Source organism: Carassius carassius, chromosome 11, assembly GCF_963082965.1.
Source record: "Carassius carassius chromosome 11, fCarCar2.1, whole genome shotgun sequence".
In the NCBI taxonomy this organism is placed as follows: Eukaryota; Metazoa; Chordata; class Actinopteri; order Cypriniformes; family Cyprinidae; genus Carassius; species Carassius carassius.
Window position 1 is genome coordinate 23,162,001 of NC_081765.1, and position 26,610 is coordinate 23,188,610.

At 37.1% G+C, this 26,610-nt stretch overlaps 1 protein-coding gene across 1 annotated transcript in view; it reads left to right on the forward strand.

The window, feature by feature from the left end:
- Positions 1 to 156: 156 nt before the first annotated feature.
- LOC132153046 (lysine-specific demethylase 6A-like) overlaps positions 157 to 26,610 on the forward strand; it is a 62,157-nt gene continuing 35,703 nt past the window's right edge. Inside the window, exons 1-7 of the mRNA XM_059562187.1 lie at positions 157 to 617; positions 755 to 818; positions 8,419 to 8,527; positions 8,608 to 8,657; positions 11,215 to 11,273; positions 15,646 to 15,690; positions 23,037 to 23,157. Coding sequence (XP_059418170.1) covers positions 460 to 617; positions 755 to 818; positions 8,419 to 8,527; positions 8,608 to 8,657; positions 11,215 to 11,273; positions 15,646 to 15,690; positions 23,037 to 23,157 — 606 coding nt within the window. The 5' untranslated portion in view covers positions 157 to 459. The remainder of the gene's footprint in view (positions 618 to 754; positions 819 to 8,418; positions 8,528 to 8,607; positions 8,658 to 11,214; positions 11,274 to 15,645; positions 15,691 to 23,036; positions 23,158 to 26,610) is intronic.

A 26,610-nucleotide genomic window follows, 5' to 3' on the forward strand; every position in this document is an offset into this window, starting at 1 on the left:
AGCTGAGCCAATCGCAGCAGGCGAAAATGCGACGTAAATTTGAGGTGTTTGTTATTTACCCTCCCCCTTAAAAGTTTATATGAAAAAAGGGATCCCAAGACAAGGACGATCACGTGATCGTCAACCGAAAGCAACCATTGGCCAGAACCTCAGAGAGGGCGTTCCGACGGCGGCGGCGTGGGCTCGCTTGAGTGACACAATTATAACAAGTTTGAGCTGGCGACTAGGGGGAAGTTTGAGATATTACTAAATAACAGTTTACCGTTGAATCCCGCATTGCTCGTTCCGCATGCGTTTCGGTGTACCTGCTACCTATGATTCCTTCATGTCGAGGACAATGTGAAAAAGAGGGTGTACAGAGGAAATAATTTTCCGTCTGTTCTTTTTTTGCGTTTAGATCTACGCAAAAAAGGTGGTCGGCTTGCGGTGCGTAAATATTTTCGCTGGAGTTTTTTGTCTATGAAATCGTGCGGAGTGTCGGTGGCCGCTGTAGCTCGCGCTGCTGCTGCTGATGGTGATGAGGAAAAGAAAATGGCGGCGGGAAAAGCGAGTGAAACCGAGGAGGACTTTCCGAAGCTTACGCCGCAAGAAAGAGAGCGTTTAGCCTGCCTAGACAGGTCAGTCAAAGCCCCTTTACTTGCACCGATAACCCTCCGTGCATTTCTATGAGCGTTCCCCGCGTGTTAACGCGGTGCAAATGAATGCGGTGCAGGTAAAGTAACGCGGAACCGCCTGTGTTGTCCTCTGTTTGCAGCACACTGTTTGGATTTCAGAGGCTTCATGAAGATGGCGCCAGAACGAAGGCCTTGCTGTTAAAGGTGAGAGTGTATGACGCTGATGGAGGTCTGGAGACAGACCCACACACTACTCTGTTAATCATATAACAGCACTCTTCAAATATGCTCGTGTTGTACAGAAAAATAAAGCGTAATATTGATACAACACACCATGCAATGACACTTAAGGGAGTCTGTGTAGACATATTTATACACTTTATTAATCAGCAGCATTACACGTTCAGAATATGCACAGAGACAAACATTTTTATTGTACAAAATAATGCAGTGTGCGTGACACTTTTATACACTATATAAAAGGCAAAAAGACAGTATAGACGCAGTATTCAATTCGTTTTGTACTATACAGTAATTATATACTTAAACGTTATACTAAAAGTTGAATATAGTACTTCCAACTTCATCTGTTTACATATAATCTACTGATTTAAGCAACAAATACTATATATAAAAACTGCGTGATTGTTTATCGACGCAAATATAAACTATATTATCGCAAATCTCTACTTTTCTAAATGCGACTGTTTAGGCGTGGAAAAATTAGGATATATTGTAAATATTGACTTTTCGTTAAACTGATTTGAGTATCGTGAAAAATGAAGTTGACTACATAAGGCTGTCAGTGATCTTCCGTAGTTGCTCCCTGCGATTATTTTAAATTAGTCCGCTTTGAAAGTTATTAAACTGAGTGTTATATTAGTTTGGGTGCTTGCTTTGTCGAGGCCTCGCGTTTGTAAACCGCAGGTAGACTTTGAGAACAAATGCTATTTGATATGAAGCCGTTTTCGCCTGTTATGACCTCGTTAACCCTTCGTCAATGCAGTTGAGTGTAATGAGAGTGCTGTTTTTATTCTTTTGCATCCATCTGAATATCAGTTAAACAAGCGAAGGGTGTTGGATTTAATTAATGGTCTTAAGAATAGAGAAAGCTTTTAATTGAGCCAGAATCTGTCGTTGGATGATAAGTCCCTTCAGTGTATAAGATGAGCAGAGCTGTTCAAACTCGGTTGGGCTAAGGCTGTGTACTATTGAATTTATTTGCCGATCTAAGAGCAGTCTGTAGGCTGTCGTAGTGTTTCAGGGTGAACTGGGAAGGTTAAAGCTCTGATCCCAGTGGTGAACCCGGTGTTATGGATCAACTGGCGATCGTGTTACGTTGGGATGTGCGCGTGCATGTGAGCTGTTTTACGTCCCATTCCAGCAGATTCGTCAAAAGTGACTGCAAAGCTCTAATGAAAAGACGTTGGTACATTATTAAATCTTGATGCAATTATTACGCTGTGTTGTTTCCCTAATACCTGTTTTAATGCATGCGACACAGTTTAAGTGTCATTTTAACGTGGTGACAACGTTCACAAACCACGCCCACGTTATCTTGGCACATTCACTTCAATGGAGAATGACCATCATACAAATAAATATACATTTCAAGTGTAATTCACTTCTGAGCATGCAATTAGCATGCACTGAGTGAAAATACCGTTATTTAGCAGTCTGTTATTTACACTAAGTGCAAATAGCCTAGATTTTATTTACACTAGTTAAAAATAGCAGTATGTTTGCATTAATTGTAGATATATGCAATTTATACTTAGTGGAAATAATGGCTGATACTCTATAGGCTACATTATAAAAAAAGTATGCAATTGTTAAAATGTACATATTTATTATAGTTATCAAATGGATGCTGCCTCATGGGACAGTTATTGCGCCCTACACCAACCCAAATACTTCTCAAATAGATTTTTTGGTGATTTATTTCCAACTTTACTGTGAATGTTTTATTCATTTAATTGAAAATACATGTATTTTGGACTAGCTATATGATGGGGAGCAATATTAAATCACATAGCTCTCATCCACACTTTCACTAAAATGAATAAAACATTCACAGGAAAGGTGGAAATAAAGCACCAAAACAGCTATTTGAGAAGTATTTGTGTTGGGGTAGGTGAAGGGAAAACTAACTGTCCCATAAGGCAGCATCCATTTGATAACTATATTATTTACATTTTAACTATTGCATACTTTTTTTTTAAAATAATGTCACCTATAAAGTATCTGACATTATTTCCACTAAGTATAAATTGCATCAGTCTGCACTTAATGGGAAGTAAAACAGCTCACATTTGTGCCAGATTTGTTTTAATGACTTATGTTTTATTTATACATATGGCTGTTGTTTACAACATAGGGGAAACGTATTGGTATTTAAAAAAATTAATTGTCTTTTTGCAGGACCCTTGAAGTAAGCATGAACTGCAGCAAATTGATAAAGATGATCGAAGTCCATGCAAGTTTTAATCCAAAGTGTAGATGCAGGGCTTCTCACAGGTTTTAAATATACTTGCAGAGGACAAATAATGTTTTTTTGTAAATTATGCAAAATTACAGCATTTAAATGGTAGAGTTCACCTTTGTCATATATAGTGTTTCTCTCAGTGAAAGGGACACAGATTTTACTGATACTAGTAAAATATATATATTGAATAATATATGTCAAATAATGTTCTTAGTCTTCCTGTGGGGAAACATCCCAGACAGAAACGACAATAGTTTACAATGGATGAAATTGAAATAAAATTAAATGCAATTAATTGTGTAACCAAAATACAAATAATGCCCAGGAAAACAAACAAACCTGAAATACACCGGGACTCTTATTTTGAAATGTCTATACTATTGCGAGCTGATCCTTCAGATGAGAGAGAGAAGATATCCATTCTTACAACCATCTAAAACATACTGTATAAAGGTTAGGGCTGCAACTTATTATTTTAATGGGATTATACCCCCTATTTTCTTTTTTAATTTTTCTGACAAAAACACTATTCAATATTCTGCCCAAAATCCTTAAAACAAACAAAAAAAACTAAAATGGCCTCTTTTGCCTTTGATAACAGCTCAGATGCTTGCTGGCATTGTTTATGTACTTTTTTTTTACTAATTGGGTATCTGAATAACTACACTATAAAGCACTTTCACAGATAACAGCAGTAATTATATTATAGCATTAAAAATAGCTTACTACGGTTACTAAAAAGCTTACACATATTGTAGGTCTAACCAATACAGAAAGCTAAAAATTATTTTGGATATTACCAATACTGTTAGTTAAGAGCAGCAAGTGGCACAGACCTTCCAAATTGGTTAAAAACCTTACATTTGTTTTAGTAAATTTGTTAATCACTGTAGGCTATATAGTGAATATAGTTTAAATCTCTAGATCAAAAATTAAAACAATAAAGATAATAAAGACGAATAAAATCACAGTAATGCTCTGCAGGAACACACATTGTGTGCACTGATCAGTCAGTCTCTTACTGTCATTTCTTTATCCTGTAAAAGTGTCTGATATTTATATTCAGACAATAGCACGCTGCTGTCCCTTCACAGTTCCCACTCTCATAAATTACTCCCACTTCATGTTGACTTTTAAACCTAAATATAAATGTTAAACAACATATTTCAGCACAGTGGATGTTTTTGCTCTGAATAGTACATCCCTCTCTACTGTGATCCGTCTGTTTAAATCTCGTGCCCGCCCCTCCGGCGCTCTTTTACTAAAGATTTCAACTTAATGCAGACTGTCAGGGTAGGCCTTTATGCAAAAATGGAAAGGCTTTCATGAATTTGTGACAAATACTGATAAGGAGATGACCATTAACTAAAGGAGATGCATTTTGTCCATAAAAATGCATTATTCAGTGCTGTAATTTGATGCAACTGGCTGCAGTTGTACGTGCACTGTAGTAGGGCTGCACGATATTGGGAAAAAATGACATTGCGATGTTTTATTTTTCTGTGATATTTATTGCGATATGAAATCTAATAAAATTTTTTCTTACAAACAAAAATGGGATGAGCACTCTTACATTCTCATTTTAAATGATTTAAACATCGACACCATCGTGTCAATTGATTAATATGCGCGAGGGAGAGAGAGCAAGACAGCGCTCGTGTTGTTTGAAGATGGTGAGCGTGCGGCCGGGGCTCACTCTCTCTCTCTCGCTCGTGCGCTCTCGCGCTGTCTCTCTCTCTCGCGCACACTCTCTCACTCTCTCTCTCGTGCTCTCCCTCTCTAAACTGACAGGACTTAAAACACATGCAAATTATAAACTTTCACTCTATGATGGTTAAGCTGTACAATTAATCCGCGAACCACATTCATCAAGGGCCGGGGAGCAGCTGGCCCGTACAGTTAATGAATAACGGATCAACTACGACAGCCTACATCGCAAATTCTGCGATGTGACTATTGTGGATTCGTACATCACGATATCGATGCTTAAACGACACATCGTGCAGCCCTACACTGTAGGCAGACCTGACTAATGAGAATCGTTGTCAATGATTTTCATTATCGATTTTATCGATTAGTTGTTGCAGCCCTAATCAAGGCTATAAAGTAGACATTGTCATAATTCATCAACTCAAGTTCATAAGCAATCGCTTGGCATTAATGTGTGCTATTCATTGATTGAGAATCCCTTTGTAGGTGAGTGATATAACTAACGATATGATCATGCGCATCTAGTTGGTAAATCTGGTTCTGTGATTACCGCTAAATCGCCACCCCCTGTTTATAATTGGAGTGGCATTTAATAGACAGAGCCGTAGATCACTGACAAGCTACGCAATATCGTGTCCATTATCGAAGGCGATACATCTGGGATAATGAACACAATATTGCCGTTGTTCACTGACAAACTGTGCAAAACATGATTGTGGTTTTGGCACAGCTTTTCAGTGAACAACTGTTCTGTGTAGTAAATGCTGCTCCATGTGAAATCACGCACGTGTAGAGATTTACTGCTGATTACAGAACCAGTATTACTGACAAGATGCGCATTAAATATCAGCCGATATTTATTGTGCATCCCTATCCATTTCATAAGAAATCTTTTGGTCCATTTCTACAAGTCCATGTGGATAGTTATGTTTTTCACATCTTCTGGATTTTTTCCCAAGGAGATAGACAGGGTGAATGTTTAATTACCTTTTCCGCCCCAGGGGAAGACATTTTGAGGTGTGTGTTGGCTCTGACAATAATGAAACAATTCAATTAGAAATTGACGTGCATCCCTCAATCACTCCGCTCAGTGCTGTTGTGCTGTCAGTGAGCGCTGCTTGCTGTCTGTCTGCTGCTGTGCAACTCTTACCACAAGCTAGCCATGTCTGTCAAAACGTTCAGTGTCCCAGATACAGCCAGCACCTCTTTAAAGACCGTGAGAACGCAGCAGTTAAATGAGCGCTTCATTTTAAGTTTCAGTATTTAGAACACATATTAATGCGTTTAGCAGTGATATTATTGGCTAAAATATTCTCAAGTTTTTTTTTTTTTTGGTTTCTAGATATTGTAGAAAAAGTAAATGTTTGTGCAAGATATTTTAAAATGTTGTGCTTATTATTAAAAAGAACTGAGTTCTGACATTGAGCTTCGTAAACAAGCACCGATTATTCAGTGTCAAAGTTTGCATTGGTCAGTCTGAATGTTTAATTTTGCATATGTTGTAATTTGCAGCCCTAATGCATGTTTTAGCGATTGTAACACCCCAAGTGAAATAATTCAACACAGAGACAATAATAGAGAGCAAATACCTCTGTTCTGAACTTATTTTGTCATAGTAAATAACCCATGTATTTAACCTTTTCTGTGACCTTCAGTTCTGTTCAACTCTGGTGACCTTGTAGGTGTTTCAAAGCTTTAAAGAGACAAGCAAACCATACTGCTGGTTGGTTATTGGATGTTGCATTAATATATTTACAATGTTGGCTCCTTGTTTACTTCAATAGCCACTTTTCCACTGTCGGGCCAGACCGAGCCAGGGCTTAAAACGGACCAGGCGGGGCTAATAGCCTCGGACCTCGGAATAGTAGCGCCGAGGCCAGAATAGCGCTGCGTTTCAACCGTCGGGCCTGAAGCTCTGCTGTGCTTCACTAAAACCCGCCCTTTACGCGCCTCTCAGGAACAGTATCATACAACCCCTTCATTTCACCAACAAAGAGAAGAAAACTAAGAAATAAGTCACAGGAACATGCGCGATCACAAAACGAACATGATAAAATGCATGCTTTGTTAAATATTTAAATTCAAAAGCATCAAAAGTAGAATAATTGATACATTGATCATAATGAATGAATTTATCAGGACTCAAAATTAGTCACACAGAAAAATTTTTTATTTCTATTTTATTTATTTATTTTTAACTCTTAAGCTTTATGAAAATAGCCTGCTTATTCAGTCGTGTCTGTTTCTGTTTATTTGTAGCGTCAGTAGCCTATATACGTCACATTTAGAATGAATATCTATTTTTATAAAAGCTCCCGAACAAAAACCGTTATTATATTTTTATGACATAGGCTATGTGGAGCTAAACTCTCGAGACGAGACTAAATAATTACACGATTGTGATAGAGAATAAGAAGCTGACGTCCGATTTCTTCAAGCAGTCATATTTACCATGTTTACTATGGTAATGTTAATGCCTAGCGTGCACATTCTTTTGCATTGCTTATATTTCTGCCTTGTTTGCTGATTATAATCCACATCGGATCGTTATTTCAAACACTCACTGCTGACTGAAAGTGAGTTTTGAGCTCCGCTTATTTAAAAAAGATTTTAATGCTTATGTTGTAGCTTATAGCTTTCTGAAATGATATGCAGCGATGACGCTGTTCAGACACGGAGAAAGTCCACCTTTGTTCATAACCACTCCTCTAGCCCCAGCTGGTCCGCTTCGGCCCAAGGTTTTTGTCGGACCAAAAAACCCTGGCCGTTGGATCCGAGGAAGCCCAGGAAGTGACAGTTGAAACGCGACTGGCCCTGGCACGCATTAGCACGCCCGCTTTTGGCCTGACAGTGGAAACACGGCTAGTGTTGCTTTGTCTCCAACATTCTAACAAAGCAGTTAAAATAAATCTTTAATGATGCATTAGTAATTCAGTTGCCACATTTAATTTGGAGTTAAAATAGTTAGATGTATTGAAGTAAATGTAACATTTTATAAAGCATGTAAGTTCAAAAGTGTAGGGTTTGCATTGTTTTTGAAAAGTCTTATTTTCAGCTGGGCTTCATTTAATTGATGGAAAATACATTTATTTTAATAAATGCTGAAAACAATTGAGCTCTTCAGTATTTTTGTGGAAACTATACTTTTTTTCAAGATTTATTTTTTATTTTAACATTTACTAACATTTATTTGAAAGAAGTGTTTTGTAAAATGCCTTTACTGTCCTTGCTAAATGTATTCATTTAATTTAAGAAAATTTGACTCTAAACTTTTGAATGGTAGTGTATAGCTGCTGTTTAATGAGGCAACATGTTATATAAAGCAGACATTAGGGTACAAAATATTTCATAATGCTTGGTGAGTGCTGAGATACACTGATTATACATGGGTTATATACATTAGAAGTATCAAACAAAGTTCTTTTTGCACTGTATATCAGCACCTTTGGAGTATCTTATGGTAAATATGACAATCGTAAGTTGCTTGAAAAATATACGTAACAGTAACAATTGGTTTGTCTTGGAAAATAATTTACCGAGTTGACGACAAACTGATCGATTTCTTCAAATGGGCATTCTGACTTTTCACATTCACTGTTTGCTTCACAGGCTGTTCGCTGCTATGACGTCTACATCTTAAAAGCTGAAGGGAAAGTGGAGCCAGAGGTGTTTTGCCAGTTAGGTCACTTCAAACTTTTACTGGAGGAATATCCTAAAGGTGAGTTCTGATTGAAGGATTATTTCTGTTATTGTCATAAAGTGACAATCAGTAATCTGTTTCTTTTGTTTTCTTCTCAGCATTATCTGCATACCAGAGATACTACAGTTTACAGTCAGACTACTGGAAGGTGAGAGTTGTTTGATTCTCATTGATTGTGAACTTACACAATTTACAATTGTTGTCAAATCCATCCAACATGTAGACAGTGCTAAATGAATACATTGTGTTAAGATCACACCCAGTTTCAAAGTCTCGTGGTAACATTGGTACATTTTCAGAGGTTGTGGATGCATTTGGTAACATTGCATTTGTCTAATGCAGTGGTGCCCAATCCAGTTCCTTCCTGCAAAGTTCACCCTGACCAAACACAACTGAACCAGCCAATTAATATCCTCAGGGACACTTTATTATTACAGACAGTTGTGTTGAAGCAGGTTTGGAACTGAACTTTGCAGGTAGGTAGATCTCCAGGAATAGGTGCAATGCATCACAAACAATATCTAAAGGTGGTGTAATCATTGTGTCAAAACAAGGGTTTTAAACTTAAATTCTGCTTAAGCAATAACGATACAATAAGAACTGAACAAATGTAGATGCACAAGACTCAGTGGACCATTTGCAGTATGGCTACTTGTATTTGGTTCACATGTAGCAGATGTAATTCCAGGTGTCCATTATTAGTGAAAGCAATTAAATTTGATGTGTCGGTTTAGCTGTAGCTGTCTGTAAGAGAGTTTTTAATGTGAAGTGAGATACTGTGGGAGTGTCAGTAATGGCCTCTGACAGTTCTGGGTTCCAGACACCGTTCTCTCGTTGAGCAAGAGTGACGTTTTTGGCTGTGGAATTTCCATAAGCAGAGTAAACTTTCACCATGTTGAAGTGTTTTTGACTGCAGATATGGCTGTCGACTGTAGAAGTGTCATCTCTCACATATCAGGCGCTCAGCCTCAGCATACGGCTAATAGAAACTGATTTCCAGCACAGATGGGACAAACTTATTAGGTAGTTTCTAACTATAAATTACATTTTTGCATTGGCACGATTTAGTTTGGATGCCTGAATGGAAAATTTGCCAATCTAAACATTGCAGACCGCAGCTGTGGAAGTTGAAGATTTCATATTTTCTGCCAAGCTTATGTAACCGCACCTCCCCCTCTCCCTGTTTAGGATTTATTTTTTGCTCTCAGAGTCAAGGCATGTTCTAAATTTGTGTCTGCGCTGAAAGGGTTAAAAGGTGCTGTCTCAGTAGTCAGACAGCTGTGTGTGATTTGTGCAGGTGTGATGATCGGCCCATGTGCAGTACTGTCAGCCTGGACCATGTGCTTTGCTGTCAGTGCTTATTTGGCACTCTTTATTATTCTGCGCCTATCCTACTTCACACTGCTGTCTGAGGTCTTGCGAGACAGTCATCCTTTTTAAATTGTAAATAAGTAGCATGTGCTGTCGAGCTGGTCATTGAAAGCTCATGTTATTGTTGACTTCGTGACCACATTTGAATAGAGCCACATTCGTCTAAAATGTGAAACCTGGTTTGCTTTTTTAAGACAGTCTTGTGCATTGGAATGCATGGGCTGATGAAAATGTGTACTTTGAATTAAATTTCTGTCACATACAAATGCACATGTAAAACTTTCTCTTGCTTTATCTACTCTATTTTTCTTGTACTTCTGCTCTGGTTAAAATGCATCCAACTGAAATATATAAATTGTCATTGACTGAGAACAATGAGCACTTGTCTCTATGAATAAAGGTGACTTGGGTCTTTATAGTGCACAATCCAAACTTACATTTTTATAATTCATGAATGAGAACATTTTGTAACATGATATTGATTTATGTTTACATGGTAATGCAATCTCTGATTTTAAAATGGGTTTTAAAGGATGAATTTTAAGAGTTTGTTTTCAGTCGATATATAATTTCTGATGATTTCTAAAATGTGTTGGATAAAAAGGCAACGAAGAAGTTGTTTATTTATAAAAAATTTTTTAAACAAAGGTCAAAACTCCTGTTATGTAGATTTTTGAGGGTGCACTCTTGTCACTAAATTAATCTATTACTTTTCCTACATAATTTTTTTACAAAAAACATTGGTAAAATATATATTCGGGTAGTCTTAGACCTTTCCAACAATATATAGTTTGTCAAGATTAGATTAGATTTAATTGTAATATAGTGAAGTAAATGTAGGTTTCCCGTATGTGGGACGGGGTGACGGTTAAAGGGTTAACCCTACAGCCCAGTCCTAGTTTAATTCTTAAGTTATTCTCTTCGTCAAGACAACATCTAGTTTCATCATCTAACGAAAGTGCATTTGTGGGGAAGACAAGCCACAGTGGCTTTCAGTTTGAGTCACGCTTTGCCTCTGTGAGCACAGATAAGTGGTTCAGATAATGTTTCATTGATCCATATTGTATAGCACATCCCGTTATGTAAATATAACCTTTAGTGGTTGCGGGAGACGAAGTCGTTGCCACCTTTTTAACATGTGCTCATTAGCCGCAGATGTTTCTGTCCCCTGCTGAGTGCAGATGTGTCAGACCTGCTGAGAGGGTAAACCATCTCTACTAATACTTACAGTGCCATCCTTAATTAGAAAGTCAATTTGCTCTTTAATTCTACTATGATGAATCGTTTCTTCTAATGTTTCTAATTCTCAACTTTGTTTTTTTTTCTCTCTCCAGAATGCAGCCTTTTTATATGGCCTTGGTTTGGTTTACTTCCATTACAATGCTTTTCACTGGTAAGTACACAATTACTGTATGTTCTGTAATGCATTTGTTTTCTCATGCATTCCATCTGGTTTCTTTTTCTTTTTTGTTAATCTGTAGTGTAACATTGTTGAAATTTCATCCCTAATAGCATTTTTCATGACCTGAGGTGTGATGTTGATGCTTTCTCAGCTTACAGACTATTTAGGAATTCTGTATTTTATTCTCTTGTTTGTCTTTTTTTTATTTAATTTTTTACATTCAGTCTTTTAATTTTTTTGTTGTTGCTAATGTCTGCAGAAAGTATGTGCATCATTTTTGTCTATTTTCTCTCAATGAATAACAGAAGTGTTATTTTGGAGACAGTAGCTCTTGTGTAAAGTACGGCTAAGCAGTTAATTGAATTAAATTAGCTGTTGCAAGATATGATGAAACCACAAAACTTTGGTAAATAAATATATGGTCTGCATGTACTGTGTGGTTAAAAGTAAAGGGGATCTTCATTCTCCTTTTGTTTATAGTCTTTTAAAATACAAGTGTGTGTGAAAGTGGGCTGTTTTCAGGGTGGCTTTGTTTCAGGAGACTAGTTCACATTAGAGGACCCGTTATGATTAACCTACAGCATGATTGTTTGTGTTCCTAACTCTGTATTGGTGTTTCTGCATCATTCTACAAGTATACAGCAAAAACACTAGTTGGCAGTGCTGGCTACGGCAGCAAAGCACAAGCAGAAAACTTTGCTGGAGAAGTGGCAACAATGTTGACAAATAGACCTTTTTCTCTTTTATTCTCTTATAAATCTCTGTTGTTCTTTGATATTGTATATGGATAAACAATGATAATTGACATCACTTGATTGATTCACAGTTTATGACCTTATCAGTCCTCAGTTGTTTCATTAGAAGCTTAAAAATGCAACTGTCATGCACTAGGTGATTAAATACTGTAAGTTGCTTTAAAGACATCCATTTGATTTGTGTTCAACGTAGCTTGATTATGAGTTGAAAGATGTTTGGTCTAAATAAAACATGGTCATATTTAAAATACGTAATATTTATTACAAAAAGGTTCTGTACAATATCGGTCTCTCTCAGCATTCACTCAGTGCTTGTCATAATTGATCACTGTAACATGGAAAAAAAATATACCGTATTTTTCAGACTATAAGTCGCACTGGAGTATAAGTCGCATCAGTCCAAAAATACGTCATGACGAGGAAAAAACATATATACAGGGTTTCCACAGGGCCATAAAAAGTCATAAATTTAACAATAAGAATTTAAGGCCATATAAACGTCCGGATTTTCCATACAAGGTCATAAAAAACATTTAGCCACGTCTTAAATTGATATGCTAGTCCATTAATTTGTTCTTCCATCAAAATGCATGTTTTGTAGTTCTGTATGAGGAATCTGGGTGGTATCACACTGGTATCACAGCGTTCCAGAACTACAAGGTCCATGCGACAGCATACAGACTTGTCAGAAGGACTTTCACAGAAACCTGCGCAAACTCCAAACATACTGTATCATACTGAGTCACTGCTTAGCTTAATTGAAATCATCCTGGCTATCACAATGGGAAAATGTACCTTTAACGATCTATGGCTCGAAGACGGTGCGTTTAGTAGCTGGCTCAAGCCCGTCGCTTACACTCTGTATCAATCATCCAAACACAAGACGCGGAAAAGCTGAACTGAGTCGCTGGTTACTCGCGTGCTGTGTTCGGTGCGGAGAGAGAGCCGCATATCACAGACAGTCCCTCCTTCACATGAACGAACAAATACTAATCGCAGTTTTGAACAAACAAAAGGATGTGAAAAAACCCAATTCAGTACCATGGTGTTCAGGGCTCACGCAGAGAAAGGCGTCTCAAAACGCTTGTACACCGAATTTGCTTCTTTTTGCTCTTGTGCTGATAAATACATACAAAATATGTGAAAATACCCGCCTTGGAAAGTATGCTCAAAAACTTTTTTTTTTCAGTTATTTGTCAGTTATTTCTTAAGTGAAAGTAAACAGTTGAGGAAAAATATGCGTTCATCATCTCTTAAAGTGACCGCGCCTAATTTAGCTACTAGCTGCTGTAATGTTAATCCAAGAAAATGAAAGAAAAATCACTCACTGCTCTTGACTGCATTACTTTGTAGTTTTAACAAGAATTTATGCATAGTCAAACCAAACATTTTTCAGTATAAGCAAACTGTGACACATTATACCCAAAGAATCTTCATAAAGTGAACTACTAGTGAAATAGATAGATATAAATGTTTTATCTAATAACAGTTGTCTGTAGTTTTGGTTGATTGCAATCCATAACGTACATTTCTATCAAAGTTATAACATTATCAAGACGAATTTGTTCTGACAGAGTTTAACTCTATTTTCTTGTCATATTTTATAACCATTTTAGAAGCAATAGCAAATAAACTGAAATAATGTGAGAAATGTTCAAGGTGTCTGAATAAATTTTGGTTTGATTGTATATTTAATTTTTACATTGAAGACTATCCAGTGCTATTTTACATTTAATTATTCGGTTTCTGTACCTGAACACCTACAAACTTGAAAAAAACTTAAACATTGTGAAAATAGCAAAAATAAATAAAAATGAACGAACATACAAATTAAACAATTTCAAACAGGGCCCACTGGTACAACCTGCACCGGGGCCCCACTGACCCCAGCTACAGCCCTGCCTGTGGGTGTTGAATACTGTGACCAAACACCAATAACACTTATTTTGGAAAGTAATGCCATAAAATAATTGTTAATTTACAATGTTACTTTACAATGTTACAATTATGTGTTTCTGTGTTCTTGATACTCAAGAAAAAGAAGGCAAAGGCTTCAGTTTCTTAATCTTAAGAAATAATAGAATAACTCTTTAAATAATAAAACTTGTTACTTTCAATGAAAGTCAATAATAAAAAAAAAGACTTTTGAAAGGAATTTTAATGACTGAAGTTATTTATCGTAATTCGTGTAGGTCATAAATTCAAATCCTAATAGTCATAAAAAGGTCTTAAAAAGTCTTAAAGTTGACTGATTAAACCCTGCAGAAACCCTGTATATAAGTCGCACTGGACTATAAGTCGCATTTATTTAGAACCAAGAGAAAACATTACCGTCTACAGCCGCGAGAGGGCGCTCTATGTTTTCAGTGTAGACTACAGGATAGAGCTTAGATCGGGCCCAACAAATCAAGCCCGACCCTACCCGAGCACGTTGTGTCCGAGTCCGGCCCGGCCTGACACGTTCACACGTTAAACCCGACCATTTTTAATATGTGGGCCGTTATAACCAGGGGCGGCGCCAAAAGGTTTTTTTTTTTTTTTTTTTTTTTTTTTTTTTTTTTTTTATACCGCAGGTGCTGCTGTGCTAGATCATTTAGGCTACGGGGGAGCTGCGCAGTTTATATATATATATATATATATATATATATATGCATGCCGCATTTAATGCACGAGACAAAGCCAACACATATGTTGTCACTCCCCACGACTAGTTTAAAATGTTTCCATACCTCCGATTTTCCTCCAAACTTGCTCAAAGTTAATTCTCCTGTTAAAATTTGTTGCACTTAAGCTACTGAATAGTACAGCATGCACAGCAGGTGTGATGCGTCACGCATGCGAGACTGCGAGTGGACGAGACGCTGCGCTTGACACGTGACGTGCTTTATAAAGGGCCCGACCCGGCCCGGGGATGGTGGCGGGAAATATCGGCCCGCGGGTCGGGTCGGGTCGAGATAGTAATGTTTTCTCTTGGTTCATTTCTCTTGGATCATGTCAAAAAAATTATTTTGATAAATAAGTCGCACCTGACTATAAGTCGCAGGGCCAGCCAAACTATGAAAAAATGCGACTTATAGTCCGGAAAATACGGTATATATATATATATATATATATATATATATATATATATATATATATATATACACACACACACAATATGTAGCTTCTTTATTGTATTTTCTTAAATTAGGTAAATGTCTCATGTTTTTGGTCAGAATAGTTGTCTCTACTGGTTTACAACCGTTTATTTTTATTTTTTTTAATATTGAGGATTTCGTAAGGACTTGTATTGTATCTAGTCAGGTCACATCAGATTAAGTTTAATGTTCAAGATCTGCCGAAGACCAATATTGTGTTCAGCTGGTAATCTTGTACCATCACTGAATGGCAGTTGGGTCTAAAGGATTATGGGGAAAAGCATCGCATTCCCTCAATCATGAATCGGTCAACTTTTTTTTTTTCCTCCCAAGTAGTTATTTAAGGTCAATTTGATATATTGATGATGTATAGCGTATGACATTTGATAGGATCTTGGATCTTGATTTGGCAAATATATGTACAGATGTTGTGATATTTACTACTGGAGGTCCCCTCTTTCCTTGTCTTAGGGCAGTGCAGCACACCCCCTCAGATGCCCATTCTGGACAGAGAAGGTAGGCATACCATATTGGTTTTATAAGGGTATGCCTCAGACATGCTCTGTAGATATCTTCAGCTTGCTCAAGTGGCAAGAATATTTGCATAAACTTGGCATACATAGAAGTACATTGTGTATGTTAGATTAAAATGGAATGACTTGTTAATCGCTGTTAGAAATAAACCTTCTGCATCGTTCAACATTTGGTATGAAAATATCTGCTGCAGTTTTAGGTAGTTGGGGTTGAAAGGACAGATGACAAGCTCATATTTGTTAAAGCTCTTTAATTGTGAAATTTTATTAATATTTATTATTATTATTATTTTAAGAAATCCTTATTTTAAATCATCTTTTTGATAAGTGTTTGCGCCATGTAAAAAGTACTTAATGGATAGTTGATATCATTGCACAGGTTAAGGTTGGCATGCAGTTCTGTTACATAGTGTCATGCTAAAGCATATGATATTACGTTTTGTGAAATTAAGATCTGTTCTTTTAAAACTGTGTAATTGAACTTTTTCTGGTTTATTGTCTTTCCCCATAGATGACTTTTGTGAGTCATTGTAAAGCCAAGTTTTTTTCCTATGGTGATGTACAATTTCACAGGTGCTGTTGATGTAGTGTAGGGCTGCAACTAACGATTATTTTGATAATCGATTAATCTGTCGATTATTTTTTCGATTAATCTGTTTATTTACTTATATTTTAGTGTTTTCCATTTTTCCCCCAAGTAAATTATTAATAAATGGTCTTTATCCTTCAGCATAGATTTTTAAGAGCTTTTAACCATTTTGCACTGTCATATCCTAATTTCACAAGATTTCAAATAATGTTTTCACCATGGCAGTCCTTAAAGCTCCTAAAGTAGTTTAACATCCCAAAAAAAGCTTAAGGAATCTTTCAGAACATATTTTCACGAAGAATAAGGATAAAACAGAATAAAATTGCAGTGCATTGTATTTTATTATTTACTGGGAAACAGCTTTATAGCTTTTGCTGTGAAATTGTAAACAATCCTTCGAATAAAGTGCCAATGGCATGAAACCTGAATGGAACTCACAATTTAAAGTAAAATCCATCAGAAGGTTGTCCAGAAAAAAAAATTGGACACACACAAAAAACCTGCTGTGTGAAAAAGAGCAGTGAATACTTAAATATCTTTAAACATTTACCTCTCATTCAGTCATAATTAGGCTGCACGACCGAATTTTGAACTGGTAAACGACAAACTGATCACAGAACATGTTTGTAAAGCTTTAAATGTTAACTGTTAAAAAGCAATGTTATCAGCTTTTACGACTAAACATTTGCAAACAACATTGTACTGGAGAATCTGCACAAATGAAAGTCTTAGGGGCCGTTCACAAAAAAAAAAAAAAACGCCTAAAAACGCGTGGAAAACGCTAGGCGCACCGCTTTCTCCTTCTTTCCAAAGCGCTCTGGCAGAAGCGCCCCTGAGGCGTCTGCCTTTGCTAAGCAACCATGACGTGCTCTCTCCTTGAAGACGCGGAAATTTCAGCAAAGGAAAAATGGATTTGCAGCTCAAAAATCGCTTGCAGTAGCTCTGCTACTAAATTTATTTCAAAATGGAAATCCATATACAACTATGATCAGCTGTTCCTTTCATCTTGACTGAGCTTTTAACGTTGTTACGGGAAAGGATGAATCTGATTGGTTAGTTCTTGTCACATGACACGCGGAGCGCTTGCGGCATTCTGAAAAGTTGAAATGTTTTAACTCGATGCGGTGCGGTGTTGGAAATAATGAACTTGAGCGCACAAAAGACGCGATATGTGAACGTCCCCTTAAACAGTGCAGTAGTGCAGAGTTTACAGGTTACTCTTCTTTTTTGAAGGCTCAAAGTAAAGTACTCCCACATCACGCTGAATGCTGCAGAGACGCTGTTCCGCAAGCACGTGACATAAAACGAGGCCAGCAATTGGTTATTCCCTACTTCTCCTGCTGTACTGGCTGAGTAAAACCTCCGGTGGCTCATTACTGCCACACTTTGGTCACCGCAGATTTGAAATATGCACGAAATGAGCCGCTTACGGCAAATAAAAGTTATTTAGCAACGAATCGATGACTAAATTAGTTGACAACTATTTTAATAATCGATTTTAATCGATTAAATCGATTCGTTGTTTCAGCTCTAATGTAGTGTAACTATTATTCAACCTGGAGCATTCCATTAGGTTGTTTTTTTGGTCCCATGTAGCTTTCAGGTCTTCTTCAGGTCTAATTCTTGCTTGCTTAGTAAATGATGAGGCAATCTTCCTGTGCCTTTCAATTCCTGAGCAGAAAACTGCGATGACTTGCTTCCCATTTTCACTCCGTTTCTCTCTCATTCTTGTCCACACTCGTGCCAATCGCACTAATTCTGTGATCTTCAAGACCAGAGAGGTCGAGAGACGATAATGATTTTCCATACTGTAATATGATCTGGCCAGATTTTGTTTATAGTTTGTGATCCTAAAGTTTGTGGTTAAAGTAATCTTGCTTACCTTTCAGTTTTCTATTTGTGGAGTTTTCAGATTAGCTATGTGGTTACCTGCTGGTAGGGCTGCACGATATTTCAAAATGAAATGGAAATCATGATTAGGCAGAAGCTGCGATTGTCATGCATATCTTTCAGTGAAGCACGGTTCTGTGATCAGTAGTAAATCTCCATCCGAAGGCCAAAGGGCACTCCTTACGGGGAAACTCCAAATACGCCTCGCAGAAGAAACCGCTGCAGCTGAATAAACAGAAGATTTCAATTCTTTCATTGATTCAACTTGACTAATAAACACACGACTACGACAATGTATGAATTATCTGAGTTTACCTTATTATAATTTTCATTTATAATAAAGTATTTACTAATTATCACAGAACAGGATTTACTGACAAGATGCACAAGATAATCACATTCGATTAATCATGCAACCGACCGCGGTGGTCGGTTGCTACCGTGGTTGTCTACTGCCACCGGCGGTAGTGCACGTGACGTCACAAACTCTATAGCAAGCATAATACAAAGTTTTGTATATAAGTGTAATAACTGTAATAGTTGCAAATTCTAAATCTATGGTAATTAACAAATTACCTCAAACACAGAGTTTCCTTTAGATTGGCAGATTTGAGCGCGAAAATAGTTTATGCATTCAGCAAATTAATTTAGTGTTGGGCGATGGATCTTGTTGGGAAAGCAAATACCACATCACCGATCTGGAGTCATCTGCATTCATGTCACCCATCAGCGTTTGCACAAGTTCACGTTATCGCAAACGCTGGCTGGTCAGGTTTGGTGAGGCTTTCTATAAACTGGACAAATACAAACGCGAGACAGCGATACATAAAAGATGGTAACAAGAAATATGGCAACGATTCCTATTTCAAAGAGAGCGCGTGCAGATGAGGAGTTAACGAACTCGCTTGGTGGCGGAAAAGTAAACCGGACGCAACACAACCGCGTTGCGACAGGTTTAGTCTGTCTAGTGTCTATACAGGACATTTGAACTCAGTGTCAGTACCTCACAAACCGGACGGGGATTTATCATGCCGTGTTGTGCTACATCCGAGCGCCAACCTCTCGCTCTCTCTCGTGAGGCCAATAAGGAAGTGACTAAAACTGCAATTCATCAACTGGCCGCTTTAGGCTGACTGCAAAAGGGAGTCAGTCCCATAGACACCCCATGTTAAAATGCCCAACTTTACAGCAGAAAAAAACATGTTTACAGCCTGGTTCAAAAAAAGATTTTGGTCTAAATGGCTAATTTTGCCCTTAGTGACAACTGTGAGGGGGGTGAATTTTTCTATAACTCATCCGTTTCAATTATATTAAGACTTAAAGTTATGCATAATTAAGGGCGTGGCTACTTGAGTGACAGGTGGATTGCCGCTGCTGACACTGCCGTCGTGCTAAGTGAGCGTGGCTTCAGCAAGTAGCTCCCGCCTTTTTGCCCATTTTCGATTGTCCGTGAGAGTCGCGCGGTGACGTTCTGCCAAGATGGCGACGGCTCACTCTGCACACTTAAGGCTTCAAAAACACACTACAGGACCACGACGTCACGGACACTACGTCCATGTTTTTATACAGTCTATGGCTACATCCAGTGTAGCATCACTGATTATAATGAGTATTTTCTCGCGCTGCGTCGCTCGCGTCCGTTAGACAGGGTGTATTTAACTTTCTTATTTAGGCTACTTTCTTGTTTAACTGCATTATTTCTTTATTTATTTTAGTGTTTTGCAGGCGGCGTTCACTGACAGAAGTTCTCAAATATACACGAACTGATGAGTTAAATAGGATGTGTTAGATGAGTGAGACAGTGCTGGGCTGGTTTCATAGATATGTGCATACATATAAATATATCCTGTATATAATATATATAAAATATATTGCATGCATAGTTTAAGTCAGCTTTAATCACCTTTTTTTGGTAATTCCATGAATTAACTGACCACGACACTGCTTGCATATAGTTTATTTTGCAGTTTCATATGAAAGTATACGCAAAAAGTAAGCGCGCAACGGTGCCTTTGAGCGCAGGACCGTCCGTTCTCGCTTAACTTGCACCTGATAATAAAGTGAGTGGAGCGCGTGTCTGAAACGTCTCCTGTTCAGTCATTCTGCAACTGAATAAATTCACTTCTTGTCATGAGAAAAAGTGACAGAAGCACCAGTTGTGAGTGGGTGGCCATCCCCGCCCCTATACGTTAAATATTTTGAATACGTTAAACTCAAATAAATTATCGCCTTCGTTAATGAGCAACTTTTGACACTTTGACACTATCTCTCTCTCTCTCTCTCTCTCTCTCTCTATATATATATATATATATATATATATATATATTTATATTATTATTATTATTTTTATTTTATCAACACCGCGCTACCGGCGGTTGTTGGTCCATGACTACGGCGGTGGTAAAAATCAGCCACCGTCACAGCCCTAGTCATGGGTTTTGGAGAACATGTAACTTATGAAAGTAACTTATTTAGTTTACTGGCTTCTGGTACTCTTAGCAAATAAGTTGTCCTGACTTGCTTAAATTTTTGGTTTGTATGTTGTGTAAGTGGTACTGGCAGAACAAGTGAGTGGGATGTTGATGCTTGATGATGAATATTTGCAATTGGAAATCAAATTAACCAGCATTGGGACTTTGCTAACAAATCAACGATTGATTAATTGTTGATAATTTAATCAATAAAACGAATTGATGGTTGGTTAAGCAAGCTGCATAGTTTTGGGGTATGTGTGAATGTGCAAAACGCAGACACAAAGAAACAAGCGAGTCGTTAGGGCTGTGAGTAGGGGTGCCAGGCTAGTTCTATTGTGCAAATAATTCAATGTACAAATTATGCTTTTAATGTGATCCAAACTTTAAATGTACATTAAAATAGAAACAATACAAAGTCTTTGAACATCTAATATTGGGAACAGCTCGAAGCCCATCTCTTGTCTTATATCTTCATGTTTTTTTTCCAGTATTCCAAAGCAACGGACACCATTTGTAAATGAAAAGCAAATTCTATTTTCAGTTTAGAATTCTATTTTCAATTTAGAAAAGCAAATTATATTTTCAGCACGAGCAAGACATTTATATTGGATGTTGAACTGAAGGGAGAGCGTAATTGAATACCGGCAAATTATTGTTATTATTATTATTTCATTCCAATATCTTAATTCATTCCTATGACTTATTAGGGTGTAGTTACACTAGGCCCAGTTGCCTTGAAACGAACCAGAGTGTGATTATCCCCTTCCCCACTCCTCCACTGGTCTCCACTCACTTGCACTAAACATTCTGGGATGAAGAATGCTTACATCATGTACGAGATAACAGAGAAAACCACTTTCACTAATAGAATGCCTAATAAATGTATCATTTATGCCATTCAGCGATTTTGACTTGCATGTATCAGAGAATTATTACGGATGTAGCTGACGTTAATGAAAGACTTTGCAGCTTTACTCGAAAACTACAATTCCTGTTCATCAATAAGGTGATGATAAGACCCATTATAAACCTAAATATACCTTAATTTAATTAATTGACAAAAAATAGTAGCTATTCTGAGCTTCGACATGGTAAGCGATCACCTATTACATGTGTACCATGCTCTGACCCATTTCTACCAAGCAAGCCAGGGATGGTTAAATGAAGAGCAATCACAATTAGGGATGGGCGATATATCGCATGCGATTGTCACATGCATTTCGGCAGTAAAGCCGGTTCCCTGATTACCGCTAAATCGACATCACTTGCTTTCAAATGGAGCGTCATTTAATAGACAGAACCGTAGTTCACTGACAAGCTACGCAATACCACGTTCATTATCGCAGATGAATCACCTTCAATAATGAACGCGAAATTGCATAACTTGTCAGTAGACTTCTTAATTTGTTGCAACAGTATCTTTCTTGTTCCCCAGAACTCATGCCCAGGACTCACAAATGAACTTGACGTGCCTTATCTTGTCTAACAAGGACAAACTGTGTTAAAATTGAATGTGACGAGAGATAAAGACTGAAACCCATGAGATATTGCTATAAAATAATTAGGGTTAGGCTAACAATACTATCCGGCTCCGGGGTGTTAATAAAGGCCTTCTGAAGCAAAAAGATGCTTTAGTGTAAGAAATTGATTGAGCTTCCGGTCACTCAAGCAGGTGCGTTCACGACGTGCATTCATAGGTGTAGCGGAAGGCGCGACGTAAGCTAATAAATACTGAGACTAAGAATATTTTATTAAAATGAATTGAATTTTAATGTTAATTAATCTAATGAGCTCTAGCATATTTATTTGCCTGTCATATAGCTTTGGCTCTTGTGAGAGAGATGCGATTATCAGGGAATGAAGAAATTATGATAAATCTTTGTGTTCTGTTATGCAGAACTCTCACACACTGCAGTCCTCTGCAGAGGGAGCAGAAAAGACTGTTTGGAGGAAAGGGTAGAGGAGGGGATTGGGGCCATTGAGTTCAGTGGGCCGTGGCTCAGCAAAAAACACTCTCTGTTTGAGCCAACATTGTATAAGCAAGCAAAACCCACTGCTGTGAGACAACCATGTGTTGCAATCTCTGTCAGAGGAGGAGATTGTGTGTGTGTAACTCACTCTGTTATAAATTTGAACGTCATATATACATGAAGCTCAAGTGTTTCATTAGTATTTCCATTGCAATGATGCTTCTGCTCAATGCAGTTTTGGTATTTGTTGCTTTAAATCAGTCATCACATTTTAATTTCAGAATTTTTTTGATTGCTAATTATAAGTGTAGGCTATATATATATATATATATATCAATCATATTGTTTACATAAATGAGTTTGTCCCTTCCTTGAGATTTATTTTGATGTTTCTTGTCTTCCACAGGGCGATTAAGGCATTTCAAGAGGTGCTTTACATTGACCCTAGTTTCTCAAGAGCCAAGGAGATCCATTTACGACTTGGCCTGATGTTTAAAATCAACACAGACTACGAGTCAAGCCTCAAGGTATGTCTTTAACAGCTCCGTCTCCCTCTCTTAATTACATTTATGCATTTAGCATATGACATAGCATTGCATTTAGCTTTAGTCAGATTTTTTTAATTCATGCATTCCCTGGGAATCAAAACATTCACCTTGGCATTGTTAGTCCCATACTCTACTGTTGGAGCTACAGTAGATACTAGTGATGCAACAATACAGTAAACCCACAGTTCAATGCATAGCATGGTTTTTTTAACCATGGTTTTTGGATTGGTTCGGTTTTGATGGCTTGGCACCTCAGATCGTTTTTTACGATTTGCAAATTAAAATGCACTTTTTAAAACATTAAGGAAAAGCTTCAATTTGCAGTAAGTTTCTTTGTAGGTAGTTAGCTGTTGAATAAGACCACCTACGAGCCTTATGTCTACATGGCCCATGGAAGAGAGGGATGGGGTGAGCAGTTGCTCATCATCATTTAAAGACACATGTACGAAACGGGTCGTTGTGAACAGAGCTGTTTTTGACTAGGAAAAAAAGTGTTGTTTTACATGACCATTGAGGAATTTGTTAGACATTTCATAAAGACCCTAAAGAATCATACCAACTTGTGGAAAATGGGCATCCGATGTCCCCTTTAAATCCACTATTGTGTTGAATGAGAAATGCATGAAAATTGGCTTTAAAAATATATTTTATTTGATTGAACATAACATTTTATACACCTAAATGTTTAGGCTATAATGACCTAACATAAACTAAAGAATGTAAAAGAAGATCATTTAAGAAACATCTGTTTTTTTTGTTTAAACAATGGAATTATATGTTGAACTAAATAAAAGATGACCTAAAACTGTCAGCAGGTGGCAATAAATGTCTTTATGAGTAAATCATTGTCAATATTCATTTGATTCGTTCAAAAGGCTGATTCATACAGGAATGATGTAAAATTCATTATTAATGGGCCTATTGAATGTTTTACCCGAATTGTTAAAAATGTGGTTTAATTCAGAAACAAAACACCGCTGTGTTGCTTGGAGACACACTAGTTCTGCTATAACTTTATAGTAACCTTTGTAAAGTAGTGTTTTTCCTGGATCCCTCACTAGAGTTCACTGAAGTTGATGAGATTAACCTAGGTGTTGAAACAACAAGGTACCGAACGACAAGACATTTTTCGATACATATGACCAAAACTTTATATGAGTGATTTATTTAAAGATAATGATAAATATGAAGTATGTATTTCCTGTAAATAAGTTTGCTATTACATCTACATTGTTGAGACCAGCGGAATTTCAAACAATAAAACAATTATTGAAAATAATTCAACTGTCAGTAATAAAATAGGTAAGGACAAATACAATAGAATAAAAAGATACTAAAAGACTAAAACCCTGTTAAACAGCACCTGATTACTGAAGTAAGTTCTCTTTTGCGCTAATACTGTCAAAACACACAAGGTTTTTTTTGTGTCGTCTGTGTGGTGTTGTCTCTGTGTACTGGAAGCTTATGTCTCTAAAACAAATTCCTTGTATGCGCAAGCATAATTGGCAATAAAGCTCTTTCTGATTCTGGTTTACATGTAGACTCAGTTAGTTTGGCTGTAATGCTCAGACAACTTGCAAAATAGTAAAACCAACATGACAAAGAATCGTGATAAAATTGTGAATCTTGATGTAAAAACAAAAATCATGCTATGATATTTGTCATATTGCCCACCTCTTAATCAAGGTGTTGCAACAGTCCAGTAAAAGTCTAGATCCCATTCTGACTAAAATGCTGGGGAAAGCTGTGTGTAAACAAATGCCCAGAAACCTAAATAAACTGGAGCAACTCCTCTAGAACGATGTGATAAAGTCATACAGAAAATGGTTACTTCATGTTATTGCTGCTAAAAGCAATTGAATCTTAGGGTGTCATGAAAGGGTTGGTACACCCCAAAATGAAAATGATGTCATTAATTGCTCACCCTCATGTTGTTCCAAACCCATAAGACCTTTGTTTATCTTTGGAACACAAATTAAGGTATTTTTACGTCCAGAAACACAGCAGTAAATACAGCAGTAAAACTGTCTTTGTGACATCAGTGGCTCAAATGTATTGTTTTGTGCAAAGAAAACAAAAATAACATCATTTACTCCCCCGAGTTACGTCTTCCGCCATTTGGGAGTATCCAAGAATGTGTTGTACTTAATCAGCATTTTTTACGTTCGGGGGAAAACGCACACATGAACGTAATCTCCATTGTGGTTTATGCTTCGGGGAAAGCGTGTGTACGCATTATAATTCTCTCTAAAATGGTGTCTTCACTTGAGATCTGTCTCTGGGGCTCATCTAATTTTCCTGGTCTCCGCTGACATTCAGGGCTGTAAAGGTCATCTCTAGGTAGGGCTGGGCGATATGGCTTAAAAAAAAATCTCCGATTTTTTTTCACGCCAAACCCGATTTTCGATTTTAATCGATTTTTTTTTCTATTTAAAAACAAACTACAACCGACCAAAGAAATTGCTCAAAACAAATGTACTCTTTATTTTGTTCTGATTTTCGCTTATGCAGTTTAATCTAAATTTCCCCTTTGTGCATAAGTGTAACAGGAAACAAGCCTCAAAACATGCTTGTAAACGAGATGGCAGGCACTGCCATTGTAAACAGTGAAAATGTAGCTTATCAGTTTTCTAATAACTTCAAACTTACAGTGACACAATGCACCTTCAAAATAAATTAAAATATAAATAAAAAATAAAATTGTGTGTCCCTCTTTGATAAAACACTTTTGGTTAAATAAATGTTCTCTTCGTTGAGAGGCACACACCTCCCACTCGGCTGCATGCCTCTGTTTAAGATGCTGGAATAAATTTGTTCTGCTGCTACCTTTTAGTGATGGGCATTTCGGCTCTTTTTCGTGAGCCGGCTCGTTTGACTCAGCTCACTGAAAAGAGTCGGCTCTTTTGGCTCACAAACGGCTCTTTTAAAAACAATAATGTTTTGACTATGATAGGTGTGAAAACAATTCTAATTAAATTATTAAATGAAATCAAACTCACAATTTCTCACAATTTCTTTAAAAATGCATTGATTTGTTATGAAAAAAGAATACTATTAAACATTTGCATTAAAATTACAACTTTTGATAGATTATGTATAGAAACAACAACATTACAAAACAAATACAATCTGAATCTGAACAACATAATAGAAGAAAAAAAAATAACTGAAAGGATTAAACTGGTCCCTCTTTTTTGGCATGTTATATAGTCAGCATGAACTCACTAGTTATGTTTTGTATAACTAGCATGAACACACACACACACACACACACACAATGCTGATCATATTTTTAATTTTTGAGATATTTGCATTCAGAAATGCAAGCTGCCTTACTTTCGAGGGGCTGATGATCATTAAAATGATTCCAACTTCCGACTCATTTTCCTGCTTTTGTTTTGTTTTCAAAAGCTGTTGTGTTTTTCCTCTCCT